This window comes from Parasteatoda tepidariorum, chromosome 8, assembly GCF_982258835.1.
Source record: "Parasteatoda tepidariorum strain Cologne lab strain chromosome 8, Ptep-v5.0, whole genome shotgun sequence".
Lineage (NCBI taxonomy): Eukaryota > Metazoa > Arthropoda > Arachnida > Araneae > Theridiidae > Parasteatoda > Parasteatoda tepidariorum.
In genome coordinates this window covers 8,358,996-8,374,136 of record NC_141762.1, presented here as the reverse complement: position 1 = coordinate 8,374,136, position 15,141 = coordinate 8,358,996, and the positions used below count along the sequence as shown (strand labels likewise).

The following is a 15,141-nucleotide window of genomic DNA, read 5'->3' as shown; positions in this document are numbered from 1 at the left end:
GTTAGCTATATAGGTAAGAAGAGTTAATTACTATATAGTATAATTACTAATATTCAGGTAAACAAGAGTTAATTACTATATAGAATATATAATACAATAAGTTTTACATTATTTCACTGATATCAACAGGGTGCTCTACAAATGGGGAGCTGAAATTTGTAAGTAAAACAGACACTATATTCTTAGAAGAGCAAATAACAGGTATGCATTTAGCATGTGATTTGCACATGCACGAGGCGTGCCTCTTACATGTAGTTTTTAAACAGTCACTCGTATATGTAAAACATTTGAATATAATGTTGGCTAATGAACTTGCTGCTAAGCCTCATGGTCCTGAGATATAGTAGCGGATTCATAAATTATAGCTTTTAAAGAAATATTTATCACCCAATACAAACTATAAGAAAAACTGCAAGAAATATTAGATTTTCACATGCTTATGTCAAAGCTGAGATAAGTTTTTACCTGAAATTATATGCTTTGAAATAAGATAAGTGGCAATGAATTAAAAAAAGAAAAAAATAACCTAACACATTATTTAAAAACAAGAAGAAAAAAATAAAGCATTTACGCAGGATATTTATAATATATCTTTCTCAAACCTCTTCTTTATGTACTTCATGGATATTCAACTAATTATTTAAATAATAATTTCCGAAGAAAAATTATCATTTCAACATAATTGGGTTATAAAATATTATATAGCTTAAATTCCGAAAGCAAGAATAGAAATTATTTTACAATAAACCTTTAATCTTTAAATAAATTCCTTTACATTTTTGTTTTTTTCCCCTTTATTTACAATTGGTGCATTATACTGGCTGGAAAGCATACAAATCCTACACTAAATTCAATGTTGTTTAATAGACAGTTTAGGACAAACATGCATAATGACTAGTAAATTTTAAGAAAATTTAAAGAAAACAAAAATCAATACAAACATACGCACCTTCATACTTTGCTATCACCGTGTTGTGGAGTACCTTAAAGTCAGACTTAATTTTGAAAGAAGTCTTCATGAGTGTCCTTAAGGATTGATGCAGCTTAGAAGGGGCAATAGGCGGAAAGATACTTGATATTAAATAAGAAACAAGTTTCCTCACTAAAGCCCCACTGAGCCATTCTGCATCCTTTGAAGATCCAATTGAATAATATTTTTCATTTCATCATGTCTTGCTTTAAATAATTCCATCTGCTTCTTCACAATTTCTTTTGAATTGTTTTCTCCATACAAAGTTGCATCCTAAATTGAAAGGAAACAAGTGTGAGGGAGAATTATAAAACAGGCATTATACGTAATCTACTAAATAATGTCTGAAGTAAAAAAATGAACAACTATTTCTTATATGAATCATAACAAACATTATCTTTAAGGGGAGAGCCTACTAACCTAAAAATAAGAATGTTTTTTTATAAATATCATCAAAATCTAACTAAAACATTTGAAAAAATTTGATACATAGAATAAATTAATTCTACTCTTAATAGACAAAATAATTAAATAATAATGTGTATTTGTGAAAATATCAGCAAAATCCTTATTGGAAGCTCTGCCACCCAGAAGTTCATTAATAAAAACAAATCAATTTTAATGTACATTAAAAAAATTTTGTTTATTATTTTGCTCTGTTTATGAAACAAGCATTATATTTTATCTACTTAATTAATATCTTAAGTAAAAAATCAAAAACTATTTTTAATACGAATCATAACATATTATCGTTAGAGAGAGCACGTTCAACCACATAATAAAAGACTACTTTCACAAATATTAACAAAACCTAATTAAAACAATTGAAAATATTTGGTATATATGTTTAGAATAAATTAATTCTACTCTTAATAAACAAAATAATTAAATAATAATGAGTATTTGTGAAAATAACATCTAAATCCTTATATTCGAAGCTCTGCCACCCAGAAGCTCAACCACACAATACAAGACTTCTTTCACAAATTTTATCAAAACCTGATTAAAACATTTTAAGAAGCTTAGTACATTTAAAGAAAATAACTAAGTCTACAGTTAAAAAACAAAAGAATTAAATAATAATGTGTGTTATTAAAAATATCAAAAAAATCCATTCACTCAAAGCTGCCACCTGGAAGTTTATGTACCAAAACAAAGCAATTTAAACACTGTAGCAAATTTTTTATCCCTATTTTGCCTTATTTTTTACACAGGCATTATGCTTAATTAATATCTAATGCAAAAAACCCGAACTGTTTCTTATATGAATCAAAACAAACATCTCTAAGGAGAGAGCACACTCTCACCTGCAGAACAAAAGACTTTTTTAAACAATTATCAAAACCTAACTAAATTATTTTAATAGATTTAAGACATTTCAAAAAATAAATAAATTCTACTGTTAATAAACAAAAGAATTAAATAATAATGTATAGTAGCAAAAATATCAGAAAAATCCATTCATTCAAAGCTCTGCCACCCAGAAGCAATTTAACAAAAACAAAGCAATTTAAAGGCACTGAAACATTCTCTTTATCATTATTTGAACCTATCTATAATACAGGCATTATACTTAATTAAAATCTTATGTAAAAAACAACAACTATTTCTAATTTGATTCAAAACAAACACTATTTTTAAGGAGATAGCACTCACCCACAGAACGTACGAATTTTTTTACACAATAATCAAAACCTTACTAAAATATATTATTATTATTGGGACATACATAAAAATAAATTAATTCTACTTTTAGTAGATATAAGAATGAAATAATAACGTGTATTCCTAAAAATGTCAGCAAGATATTAAAGTTTCAATTCTGCCACCCAGAAGATAATAATCATAAGCCATTTCATCATATTTAAAAAAAAAAATTGACAATTATTCTGACTTATTTATGAAGCAGACATCACAGTTAATCTAATTTACTAAGATCTAAACAAAAAACATCAACAATAATATATAGTACGTATCATAATAAACAACATCTGCAAAATGAAACAGAACTCACTCACCACCCATAGATATTTGAATTTTTTTCCTTTAAAGACTGTCACAATTTAGCCAAAACTTACTATACAGTTTATTAGAACTCTATTCTATACGAAAATCGACCTTTTATACTTCAAAAATTTAAGGAAAATATAAAATTTGCTACTTTATTACAAAATGACATCAAATTCCCATAGACTTACATTAGAGTGCTCGCCACCCAATTGATTGTAAACAAAGATCGTGACGTCACGCGCCCGTGCCCCATTAAGCTTGCAACTACTAATTGAGATTTTTTTAACATTTTATAGGAACTATTCTTGACTGCAGTGTACCATTTCATATTAGCGTGAAATGTTAAGCTTGTTGTAACTTTAAAGACAATTAGTGAAGCAAGTATGTGCTATTGAAACAAAAGTGTTTGAAATTTAAAAGCTTAGCAAAAATGAAATTTTAGTTTTTGTTACTTTTACTAAATAAGCATTTAAGTTTTAGAAAAATGTAGGATGAAAAGCGTAAAACATACTGTATATTTTGTGTAAAAATCATATGCAGAAGAATAAAGGATTCATTTTAAATCTCGAGAGTTGTAAAGCTATTTAAAAATCTTTATGGTGTTTATCTTTTCTAAGTTATATTTCAAGAGTTCTATCGTTAAAAAAATCTCTCACAAGCTTGATTTCTTGAACCAAGGATTCTAAAAAGCTTTCTGATTTACTTGGAAACTTACATTTAAATCTATTCTAAAATCTCTTTTATCTATTTATTAAAGCATCAATAGTTCGTTACTAGGGGCTAAGAATAGGGTTGTTGAGGAGAAATCATTCATTATTACACCTTAGAACCTAAAATGCCATCACGAAATTTTTTTAATAGTGAATGTGCAAATAGTGTCATTTCTTTTTTATTTTGTTAATCAAGACTTTTTTTAAAAATTAAAATTCTTGGTTTCATGCATTTTTATTTTAAATTACAATGAAAGATCAAAGAGGGACAATGGTTGATGTTCATAAAAGCTGATACTGAGAAAAAAAATTTTAAATTCAGAGAAATTTTAAGAGATTAATAACATTAAATAATTTGATTATTACATTAATTGATTTGATTATTACATTAATTTGATTAATAACATTAAAATAAATATATGTTCGTATTCAAATGTTATAAACATTAATTGTATTCCCCTAAAAATTTCAAAGCAAAATTTATAATAATTGATGTTTAGAAAGAAAAAAAAATTAGATTGGACAAGAATGGTTTTTTTCTTCATAATTTCTTTCCATATCAAGAATACTTCACTCATATTACCCTTTGTTTTCTTCATTGTATGTTTCTTTGTTCTTCTTATCTATTTTTGAACATTTCCCCCCAAAACTGCCCATTTTACTTTGCTACAACTTTTGAGAACAGATTTTTAATTTTATTTGTCAAAACTTAGTAATTCTCACAATATGCCCCATGGAGATATAATTGTTATTTTTGTGAAAAATAGACATAAACCATTTCTCTTTGATTTTCTGAAAAAATTGACAGTAAAAGGCAAAGTCTGTAAGAAACGCTTCGTTATAATGCTGCTCTAATGCGAACAGAAAAACAGGAGAAACGAGATAAATAAAAAAAAATTCTCAATTTTTGAAAGAATAGAAAGTGTTGGAAAAAAGAATGAAATAGACTCACTTGAATATAATTAAAAAAGAAATCAGCTTTAAGCTTATGGTTTAGTATTAAGTTATCTAGTTTCAAAGTTTTACTTTTCTTTATGTCTCTCAGAGCATGAAATAGCAAGTTTTGGTACTTAACAAATATGTGTAAAAACTATTTCTAATAATGGGTTGTACAAAATACGATTTTAATTTATTCTTTATCGTTAAAAAAATCTCTTCAAAATCTCCCTAAAAAACTGAACGTTAAATACTTTTCTGAAAAATATTTCCGAATATCTTACAAAATATCAGGCTAACGGAATATTCGTTGCATCCCTACTTAATATTTAGAGAGAAACATTTTTTTTTTCTTCTTTTAAATATGTGAAATGCGAGCACTATTGTAATTAAGTATCATTATTTTAGCCCTATAATTAAATTTGATGTCTGCAACACCAATGGTGAAAAATTCCTTTATAATCTTGCAAATAAAACAAAAAGTCCCTCAACATTTTTATCAATGGTTAGTGGAGGGGGGGGGGACACAAAATTTCAAATCCCACCAATGAATGAACGTGCAGTTCTCACAAGGCAAAGTAATTAACAAATTAACAGAAGACTGAAATTACTAACCTTTAATTTTGAGTTACTGACATTTGATTTGGATCACCATAAAATAATTATCGGCAGCTCCTTGAACCAGCAATCAATGTAAAGAGATGCTTTGCTGTTTTATTTTTGGCCATGGTTTTTGTCACAAGTTAGCCTATTTCATTATAATTTGTGAATATTACGTTACACTTTCTTCGTTCACAGTTTTTAATTTAAAAACATTTTGTAACTTTTTTTAATAATAATAAAAACTAAGCAACTAAAGTGGGAAATAAATGAGACCAATGAAAGTGAGAACAAACTACATAAATGCCAACGTTCGCTCTTTCTGAGAATGGATTTACCAAATGGTAGTAAAACAAATACTGAAAAACAAATTTACTCAAAAATATATCTATATTTTGACAAGGTTGAAATTTACTATAGCAGAGATTATTATACTTTTATATGTATATTTGTTGTAATAATTTATATATAGTGGTGGTCAAACTCATTTATAATTATTATTGTAGTTCAAAAAGTTTATAAGAATAACATGAATTTCGCCACCACTTTAATTATGAAAATATAATCTTCCAAGAAAACCGGATGTGTTGGCAGCTATGAAACTAGCAATATCTTTTTCAGGGTAGCCGCTAACACTCGGAAGAAAAAAAATTTATAACTTTTCCTGAATTAATTTAAATGTTCCTTTATGAGTACCCGACTTGTCCCAGATTCAGATCATTTTATGCGCTCTCGTTGTTTACTTAAGGTTAGACAAAAGCCTTTATTAAGTAAAAACTTTGGCTATCAATTTTTTAGATTGAAAATTACTGTGTTTAATTTTTGTTGGGCAAAAGTCTACTTTATGATATAAGTTATGAATTAAACTTATTAACATTAGTTTTCAATTGTCTTTACTGTTCATTTGTTTCAGATTGAGTCTCTCAGATGACACTTTCAAATAGTTTTCTTCTTTTGTATGCTTCTCAAAGTGGTCAGGCTCAAGCCATTGCTGAAGAGATAAAAGAAAAGGCACCTTCATTTGGATTAAAAGCTAGACTATTCTGTCTTAGTTTAACTGATAAAAGGGTAAGTTCCTTAATTATAACTCTAATAATGAAATCTTTAATAATGATTGTGAGCAACACTAACATTAGTATTATGCTGTTCAGATTAACGTTGCATAATTTAATTGATATTTCTCTTTGTTAACTTACAATATGATGAGGTGACAAAAGTCATGGGATAGCAATATATAAATATACTGATGGCAGATGGTAGTAGTATTGCATAAAAATTTTTATATTTGGGTAGTGTTCTGGCAGGACTTTTATTTGTGTTAAAGTTATTCATCTGAGAATGTTCCTGATGTAATTATGACCACAAAACAAAAATTAACAGAGTTTGAAAAGGGAATGATTGTTGGAGCTATTATGGAAATCGTGAGGGAATTCATCATCTTAGCGTTAGCAAGTAACATTGCGCAAAATGGCCATGGGCATCAACGTAGGACTTGAAATGGACATGTCTGTTTGGACAGTGCACTGATAGTGACTCCATAATGGTATGGGTTGCTTTTTCATGGCATGGATTGAGTCCTGTGAACCAAGTGCACCAATCATTGACTTTAAATGGTTATACTCAGCTACTTTGAGACCACTTGTAGCCATCCAAGGAATTCATGTACCCAAACAACAATGAAATTTTTATGGATGACTATGCACAATGTCACCGGGCCTTAATTGTTTGTGACTGGTTTGAAGAGCATTTTGGACAATTCCAGTGATTGTTTTGGCTATTTAGACTGTCTGACATGAAACCCATAGAACATTTGTCAGATATAATTAAGTCTTGCACAAAATATTGTTGCTAAATATGGACATACATATGCTAATTATGGAAATTTATTTAGGCTGCATGGCTGAATATTCTTGCAAGAGACTTCCAACTATTTGTTGAGTCCATGCAAAGTACAATTGCATAATTTTGTATAACTAGAAGAGGTCTGACACAGTATTAAGAGGTAATATATGACTTTTGTCACCTCAGTGTGTACCAAGAAATAAGAATTAGATTTTTGTTAGCGACAAAATTAAACCAAGTGCTTATTAATTAAATCACTTCACAAAATTTTTTTAAAGTTTTTTTTTAATGGCGGGCACTTGGGATGTATTGTCCCATTGGCCTCATATGCCAGGACTACTACTCTCTTCTCGTTACCAAGTGGGCACGTGTGGCAAAGCCACGGCTGTGGAGCAGCGTCGCCCATGTCACACAACCACAAACCCGTTTACAGGGCGGGATTCGAACCCGCAACTATCGGCTCCGCAGTCAGGCACGCTGACCACCTGGTCGACACTGCACAAAAAATAAAACATCAAAAAAGAACTCTTAACAAAAATCCAAATATCATAAAAAATCTTTAACCTTACTTTAAAAACAATCCTTTTATCAATTATTATTTTTCTAATATGTAGGATTAATATTTCTTTTTTCTGTATGTATTCTTACAATCCAAAGCTTAATGAATAAAACTAAAACAATACAAATGAAGAACAAATTAGGGTACACAAATAGACAAACTATAGTTTCAGTTAATCTTCTTCAATCGTCAAACGTCAGTCAACGTCAGTCTTGTGCCTTTTTTGTATTTTGACACTGATGAAGGTTCTTGTTTATAGCACTTGTATAATAGCCTGTTGATTACTTTTCCCTTATTTGTAATTTAGTTCACTTGTTTTGATTTTTTTTACATGCTGTGTTTAATTAAAGTTTAGACAATATGAAGAAAGTACAGATAATGCATCATAACTAGATAAATAATGTGATAACTTAAGCTTTATTTTGTAAATTTAAATTATTATTAAAAATGTTTAATTTATTTTATTAAATATTAAGCATAACTTTAACTTGTAAAATACATAAAACCTGCTTTAATTTTTCAAGAATATTACCATTATTTGATATTGATATGTATATAATAAAAAATATTTTAATTATTTACAGTTTCTATGTTATTTTGAAGTATTTATATCAATTCTAAATCTCCAAAATAAATATACAATTCAAAAGCATTTGTAAGTAAGAGATGCATTTTTTTGTTGTGTTATTACTAACATTTTTGTCATGAAAGCAAATAATTTGATTAACACGATTTAAAGTCAGTTGAAAACTTTTTATTTAACTATAACTGTACCAGATTAAATCTGAATGTTAACTTTCATGTTCAATTTTTAGTTTAGTATTGAAAAAGAATCCTGTATTGTATTCATAGTATCCACTACTGGTGACGGAGAACCTCCTGATACAGCTGCAAAATTTTTTAGGAGATTAAATCGACAAACTCTGAAACAAAACTTTTTACAACATCTTAACTATACAATATTAGGTATTTACCCTTTTTCATTCATCTAATTGTTTTTTTTTAAAAAAAAGTGTTTCTAGATACAATATTAAGGAAAATTTACTATTTGTACAATACGCATAATAAAAAGAACATCTTAATAACTTTTGATCTAATGATTGACTTTTCTCATGCTAAGATAAAATTTTAATGATCCAAGAGCCTAACCTTAACAGTGATTCCTCTAGACTTATGAAGTTACAAGTCCTTCTGACCTAGGAAATCCATTTTTCTGTCCATAATCCACTTTTTTTTTTGCAAAAAATTGATCCTGTGAAGGTGTGGTGTGTAAGGGAAAATAAAGGTATGTGGCTAGCTTCTGTATTTAATTTAATTTAACAACATAACTATAGAAACACACACACATACTACATTCACAGACACATCAATATATATATATATATAACGAAAGAAAAGATGTGTGCTGCGTAGCAGGCAGCTTATCGTCCATCCGCTGTCTCATATTCTCTCTCTCTGAGTGTCTCTCACTGGGAGACGCTGCTAGTTTTTAGTATTGCTAGTTTCTTCACAGTCTCTATTTAAAATATGAATTCTCTACCTCTATATTCATCTAATAATACTCACATTTTATTTATTGCTCTTTTTTCTATTAATAGACAGAATTATAAATTTAAAAACAAGAGTTATGTAAGGAGTTATACAAGAGTTATTAAAGCAGTCAATTCTTTTTAATTAAGACTGATAAAATCTAAGAAAAGCAGTAATGTAATTTCATGCTCCGAATTCTCATTTTCTCCTTCAGCTATTAATAAAGAAAATAAGTTTTTTTTATATTAAAATTTTGGTTGGTTTGTCTACAAAAATCTTCACCTGCTGGAGAATTATGCATCTCAAAAGGCAGGTCATAAATTATTATAAACCAGACCTTAAATATGGTAATTAATTTTTTCAAACAATATTTTAAGTTGCAAAATCAGAGAAAATAAATAGAATAGAACAACATACTATTCATATGAAACTTTTTTTTTTTGTTGACAGATTTGAATTCTTGGTCATCAAAATATGAAATGTAATAATTGGAAAATATGATTTCAAAAGTTGATGTTCCTTAATAGTCCGTTTGTTTTTTCTGTTTTTGGAACTTACAAAGCACAATCAGAATTTTTTGCACGCAATTATAAAATTAAAAAACTACATGCAAATTACCCAATGATAATTTCATGTAAAAAATTTGTATTTATAATTATTATTTTTATTGTTTAAATTGCTAATACCTAAAAATTTTTTGAATTTTAAAGCAAAAATTTTATCTACTTAGTTTATAATCATAAAATCAAAAATTTTAAGAAAATCAGTGGAATAGTTCTTGAAAAAAAAATTCGCAAATACAAGGCCAAACTTTCAATTGCTCTTCTGTAATTAATCTCTTAATTCTAGGATTGTTACTTTTGTGTATAAAAATGATTGTCACTTATCTAACAGTTTTTAATTTAATTCAACATAAATGTCTTCAAACACAAAAACTACATTATTAAGAAAAAATTCTGTCCTTAGAAGACTAGTCCTAAGAAACTATCTGTCATTAAATTATATAAACATTTTCAAATAATTTGTTGTTTAAGCAATCACTTGTCTGATAAATGAAATAAAAGTATAAGTAATTTGAGAAATATCTTTTTCATTATATTTTCAATTAGGTGCAATAAATTCCTTATAATTTGTCATTCAGATATGCTTTGTTACATGCTTTTTATCAATTTAAAACAGCATCTTTGTGTAGACTATTATAATTTCACTTCTGTTCTGTATATTTAAGACTTATAATAGGTTATTTAGAGTTAAATAAACTGTTCATATATTATTGAAAAATGTTTTGTTACACTCTATCATAATAATGAGTCACCGAATGTGCTGTCTGATAAACCAGAGGTCCCATTTTCTGAGATAAAAATTAATGTTTTTTATGTACTTTTTCAGAGGTGTACCAAAAAGTAGTTTATAGTGTGCGTAAATATATATATTATACACCCCGTGGCAAAATCGCAATGACACGGCGACATTGGCGCAGAACATTACAGAGTTCTTGCAGAAAGATTTTTCTTTTGAAAAGTAAAAAATTTTATTTTTCTTTTCTACAGAAATTGTCATGTAATATTTAAGTCATGCATTTAGATAATCACTTTTTGATGCTCTCAATTTACGACGATAGTATCGTAAATTGATGTAATTTTTCGATTTAATTTTCAGGGCAGTTACTGATATTAATTTTCACATGGTTTTTAAATATCCCGATATATTTCAAACAATATGGAAAATTCGAATTGTGCATTTGAGTATTTACTTTTTAAGGCACTGATTCTATAGAATTTTTGGCAGTTATTGCTATTGATTTCTCCGTAGTTTTTGAATCCGATATTTTTTATACGTTATTGTTTATTACATCTCGAAACGAAGCACTCATTTGAGAAATATCTTTTTGAGGAGTCCGATTCGTGTGATTTTGTAGTCGATCTTTTTTTCAGATTTCATGATTTTTATTTTTTATTGTGATGATTATTTATGAATTGCGAAGAAGGAAATAAATAGTGATTTTTTCCCCAACAAAATGTGTGAATATTACCCATAATATATAAATAAAGAATTTTTATTAAAAAAAATTTGATTAGTTTCTTTGTTGTTGTTGTAAACACAGCACGTTTGTTATTTTAAATTAACGTATATGTTTGTTATTATTAAAAGTATCTTGCAGAAAGATATTAGTGCTAGAGTTTTGTTGCAGACTGCTCGAAAAAATTTCGTCCACAGGGTATATATATAATTTCTTTTGTTTTAAGAAATTTCCTGAAGGAACTTTTTCTGTTATAATTATATTGCTGAAATCTTATTTTCAATGTGAAACCTGTTTTATGAAAAACATTTGTTGGTTCACCTTTGTGAAAAACTGCTGGTTGTGGTACACATTACTAACTTGTTTCCCTCTGCCAATATTCTATAGGATTAACTTCTTTTTAAATCAAAAAGTAATCATTAAAATGTGTGAACCACATGCTGTGAAAATGGCTCTTTAGTCAGTTTACTGGTTCTCTTTTATTATTTTGTTTGTTTGTCATTTTCTTCTAAAAATGCCACCACTATCTTTTAAACAATTAATTGTTAGATAAGTCAGCTGCCAGACATGAAAGTGCAATTTTCCCCCCAAGTATTTGATATTTTACTGTTCCAAGCATCTGTTTATAATCTTATTTTGTCTCTTTTTTTTTAATTCAGTGCCAATTTTATTTTGTACATTTTAAATAAATGAATGCCTGTCATAAAATGTAAATAATTAATTGTACTCATTCTTTTAGCTCTAGGAGATTCTAATTATATAAAATTCTGCTTGTTTGGTCGTACACTTGAGAAGCGATTGCAAAACTTATCTGCAAAATCTTTTTATCCTTCTGGCTATGGAGATGATGCTTATGGGTAAAATTAAATTATTTGTATGTATTTTGTAAAGTTATAACCTTTTCTTGAGAAACTGAAGTATTTTGTGGTCAATTTTACTAAGTCTTTCATGTTTGTGTTAATATCTTTATTTTTGTTTAGTAATTTAAACTTATTTGATTAAAACTTTTACTTTCATTCTATTATAGCAAGATTAATATAATGCTATATTTTATGACCTGTTTATTAATGCGATATAACAATTCTTTTGTTAGGTGTCAAAATAACTTATTGAAAATTCTTATTTTTTCGTTTTTGCTTGATTTTCAGTGTGTAACAATTTCATAATTGTAAATATTTGATATTTTAAATAGAGGGTCCATCCACAAATTTTACAAAAGTAAACAAAGTTCTTATTTTTTTTATCTGATTATTGGTTTCAGGATTTATATGACTCTTGAATAATAATGTATGAAAATAAATGTGGGGTTATATACTTGTTTACTATTCTTAGAAAATAAAACCAAATCTTTTGCAAGGGAGGTAAGTTGTTTCTAAAATTTGAATTGTTCTCTTTGTTCAGTTAATTTAGTATGAATTTAATCGAATTAACAATTCAAAATGTAGAGAAATTTACTTTTAAAAAAATGGGAAACTAATGAGTCATTTACAAATTGATAATTTAAAAAAAAATATTGAAAAGCATTCAAAACTGCTGAAATGCTTTAATTAAAACTCCTTTACAAAATTCCAAGTAGTACTACTATTTTTACAACCTGTTTTACCTTTTTCTCAGGCTTGTAAATTAAAAACAAGAGAAAGGTAATTTACCTGTTTTACCTTTTTCTCATGCTTGTAAATTAAAAACAAGAGAAAGGTAATTAAACTGTTTTGAACTTTTTTATGTTTGCATTGCACAAAATCTTGCATTAGTATCTTTCCTCTATGAGATGAGCCTTCAGACTGCATACATGTTGGAAACAGTTGCCCCTGGAATTTAATTATATCTAATGTTTTGCAACATGACTTGATAATTATAAATGTTCTGCAAGTGTTTCTAAAAATGAACAAAAAGCTCACACTTGTTAAATTAATAGATATTTTTTTCTTCAAATTATTAATAATTTAATTTAGTAAGCTGAAATTACAGAAAAAAAGAAAGTACCAAACCATGTCTAAATGCCTACTTAAGAAATATTATTAACAGCATTTCAATTTTCATTGAGACTTTGGTATGAACTGTTTCTTCTGGGACAAGGTCATAAATAGTTCTGTTTTAAATATAAATTATTCCACGGTATGTGTTCCAATTTTGGTCACTTTCTGTTTTAGGTACAGTTGCTACGGCAACGTTTTATTTGCTAAATTGTAGATATAGTGTAAGAATGCTCTTTGTTCATTTAGTAAAGGTGAAGCGCTATAGAAGCATAGCAATTTCATGTTTTTATAGCAATTTTCACCAACATATGCCTTGGGTTCATATTGTGATTATCTGGCAGTTGACAGATCAAATTATAAATTCACTAATTATTTTTGTAGAATTGAAACTGCTGTTGATCCTTGGATTTCCAATCTGTGGCCTGCTTTAAGAAAACAGCTTGGTTTACCTGCTATCTCTGATGAAATACAGACAAATTCTTCTGCAGAGATGAACTCCACTGATTCAGTCACATCCTATTTTCTATCTGACTTATCTTCAGTCATTCCATTAAACATTGATGTTGCAAAGTGTCCAAAACTTCCTTCACCAGCTTTCAGTGTTTCATATGAATCAAGCATTTTGGTATACTATTTTTTTTTATCACCCTGTTTACGAATTTAGGTTCATAAAGTATGTTTTTACAAAAAAGGGAATGGAGACCATCCCAATAGCCGGAATGTACTACTGATTCAACATTCCGAAATCCTTTTATAAGCTAGAACATTGTTTAGTCTGAATATTATTACTTTGCATCCTGTAAATCTGAATTCTGCCCTTGAAAAATTATGCTCTTGTACTCATTGTGGCACTGTTTTGTTTTGAGCTGCAATTATATTATTTGATGTGTGTGTGTAATTTATTATAATTTTAAATCACGTGAATTCGATATTAATCAATAGCGTTAAATAATTACAAAATGTTATTATAAGAGAAGTTAGTGGTTTTATAATTGAAGAGCTGTGGAGTAGCAAGTCATGCGACACTTTTATAACTTCCAAAAATCAGATTTAGAAACATGAAGTGTATGTAGAAACAGATAGTTTATTACAAATAATCATTTATCTTTTTTAAAGTGCCATTTAATATTTTCTTTCACTGAACACTGTATTAAAAGTTAACAAAATTGAGTTATAATTATAATGTTTAGACTGATATAAGCTTGGCATACAAAGAATGTTTTTTTTTTTTTTTTGTTGCTCTTACCCGCATTTTAAAATGTAGGCACATTACCTGATTTTCTGTTAAATAAATTTAAGAGAGAAGCAGAGATCAGGAGATAGAGTATTCATCTGCCAATGAAGTGAGCCATGTTCAAATCCCAGCGGTGGCTGGTCAATACAAATTTCGCATTCGGCTCGCACCGACCACAGTGCTGACTTAAAATATTCTCAGTGTTAGGCGGATCATGGGTTAGAGTCCCCTTGCCTTTACGCTAACCTTGGGGGGTCATTGTGGTTTTTCTCTCAGTGTAACACGAATGCGAGTTTTCATCAAGAAGTCTTACACAAAGGCTAATTTCTCCCAGTACTTGATTTAGGAGTTCCCTTGTCTTGTGGATTGGGTTCAAAATTACAAGGCTACGGAGTTGAAAAGTAAAGGCTTTGTAGTTGTGCTGATATTCCTGATAAAACTCAATCTGTGTAGAGACCGAGGGTGTGTGGTATTGGTCCTTGTTAAACTGTTCTACCGTAAAAAGCTCGACATCGCGTGCATGTCGTCGGGCTACCGAAGCTGGTGTGCCACCCCCTATGCAGAGGATCAAAATTGTGATGGCATGTCTTCAGATCATCCTCACGGATGTTTCCCAGACTGTCGCCAATAGCCCATTGTGCAGCTCTAATGCGACGTAAATTAACAATAGCAACTATCTATGATTTTCAGCCAATGCAGCGACAAATAATTTTAGTCGAAATTTTATACTTTCACTATTACTGACTTTTCTTTA

The 15,141-nt window shown here is 28.6% G+C and overlaps 1 protein-coding gene and 1 long non-coding RNA gene across 4 annotated transcripts in view; one reads left to right on the top strand and one right to left on the bottom strand.

Moving 5' to 3' along the window:
* Positions 1-1,113: 1,113 nt before the first annotated feature.
* Positions 1,114-3,231, bottom strand: LOC147805263 (uncharacterized). Its single transcript, XR_015428622.1, has 2 exons — positions 3,169-3,231; positions 1,114-1,243 (listed from the first exon to the last, which is right to left on the bottom strand). It is a non-coding gene; the product is annotated as an uncharacterized LOC147805263 (long non-coding RNA).
* The window catches only part of LOC107450790 (methionine synthase reductase), a 27,457-nt gene continuing 15,547 nt past the window's right edge, over positions 3,232-15,141 (top strand). The window contains exons 1-5 of one of the 3 annotated variants that reach the window (XM_043044440.3): positions 3,232-3,361; positions 6,140-6,294; positions 8,443-8,593; positions 11,917-12,034; positions 13,535-13,778. In XM_043044440.3, the coding sequence (XP_042900374.2) occupies positions 6,154-6,294; positions 8,443-8,593; positions 11,917-12,034; positions 13,535-13,778 (654 nt within the window). In that variant the 5' untranslated portion in view covers positions 3,232-3,361; positions 6,140-6,153. Of the gene's footprint in view, positions 3,580-6,139; positions 6,295-8,442; positions 8,594-11,916; positions 12,035-13,534; positions 13,779-15,141 lie in introns of all 3 variants that reach the window. The other 2 variants (XM_071180740.2, XM_087149781.1) reach the window with 2 other exon arrangements.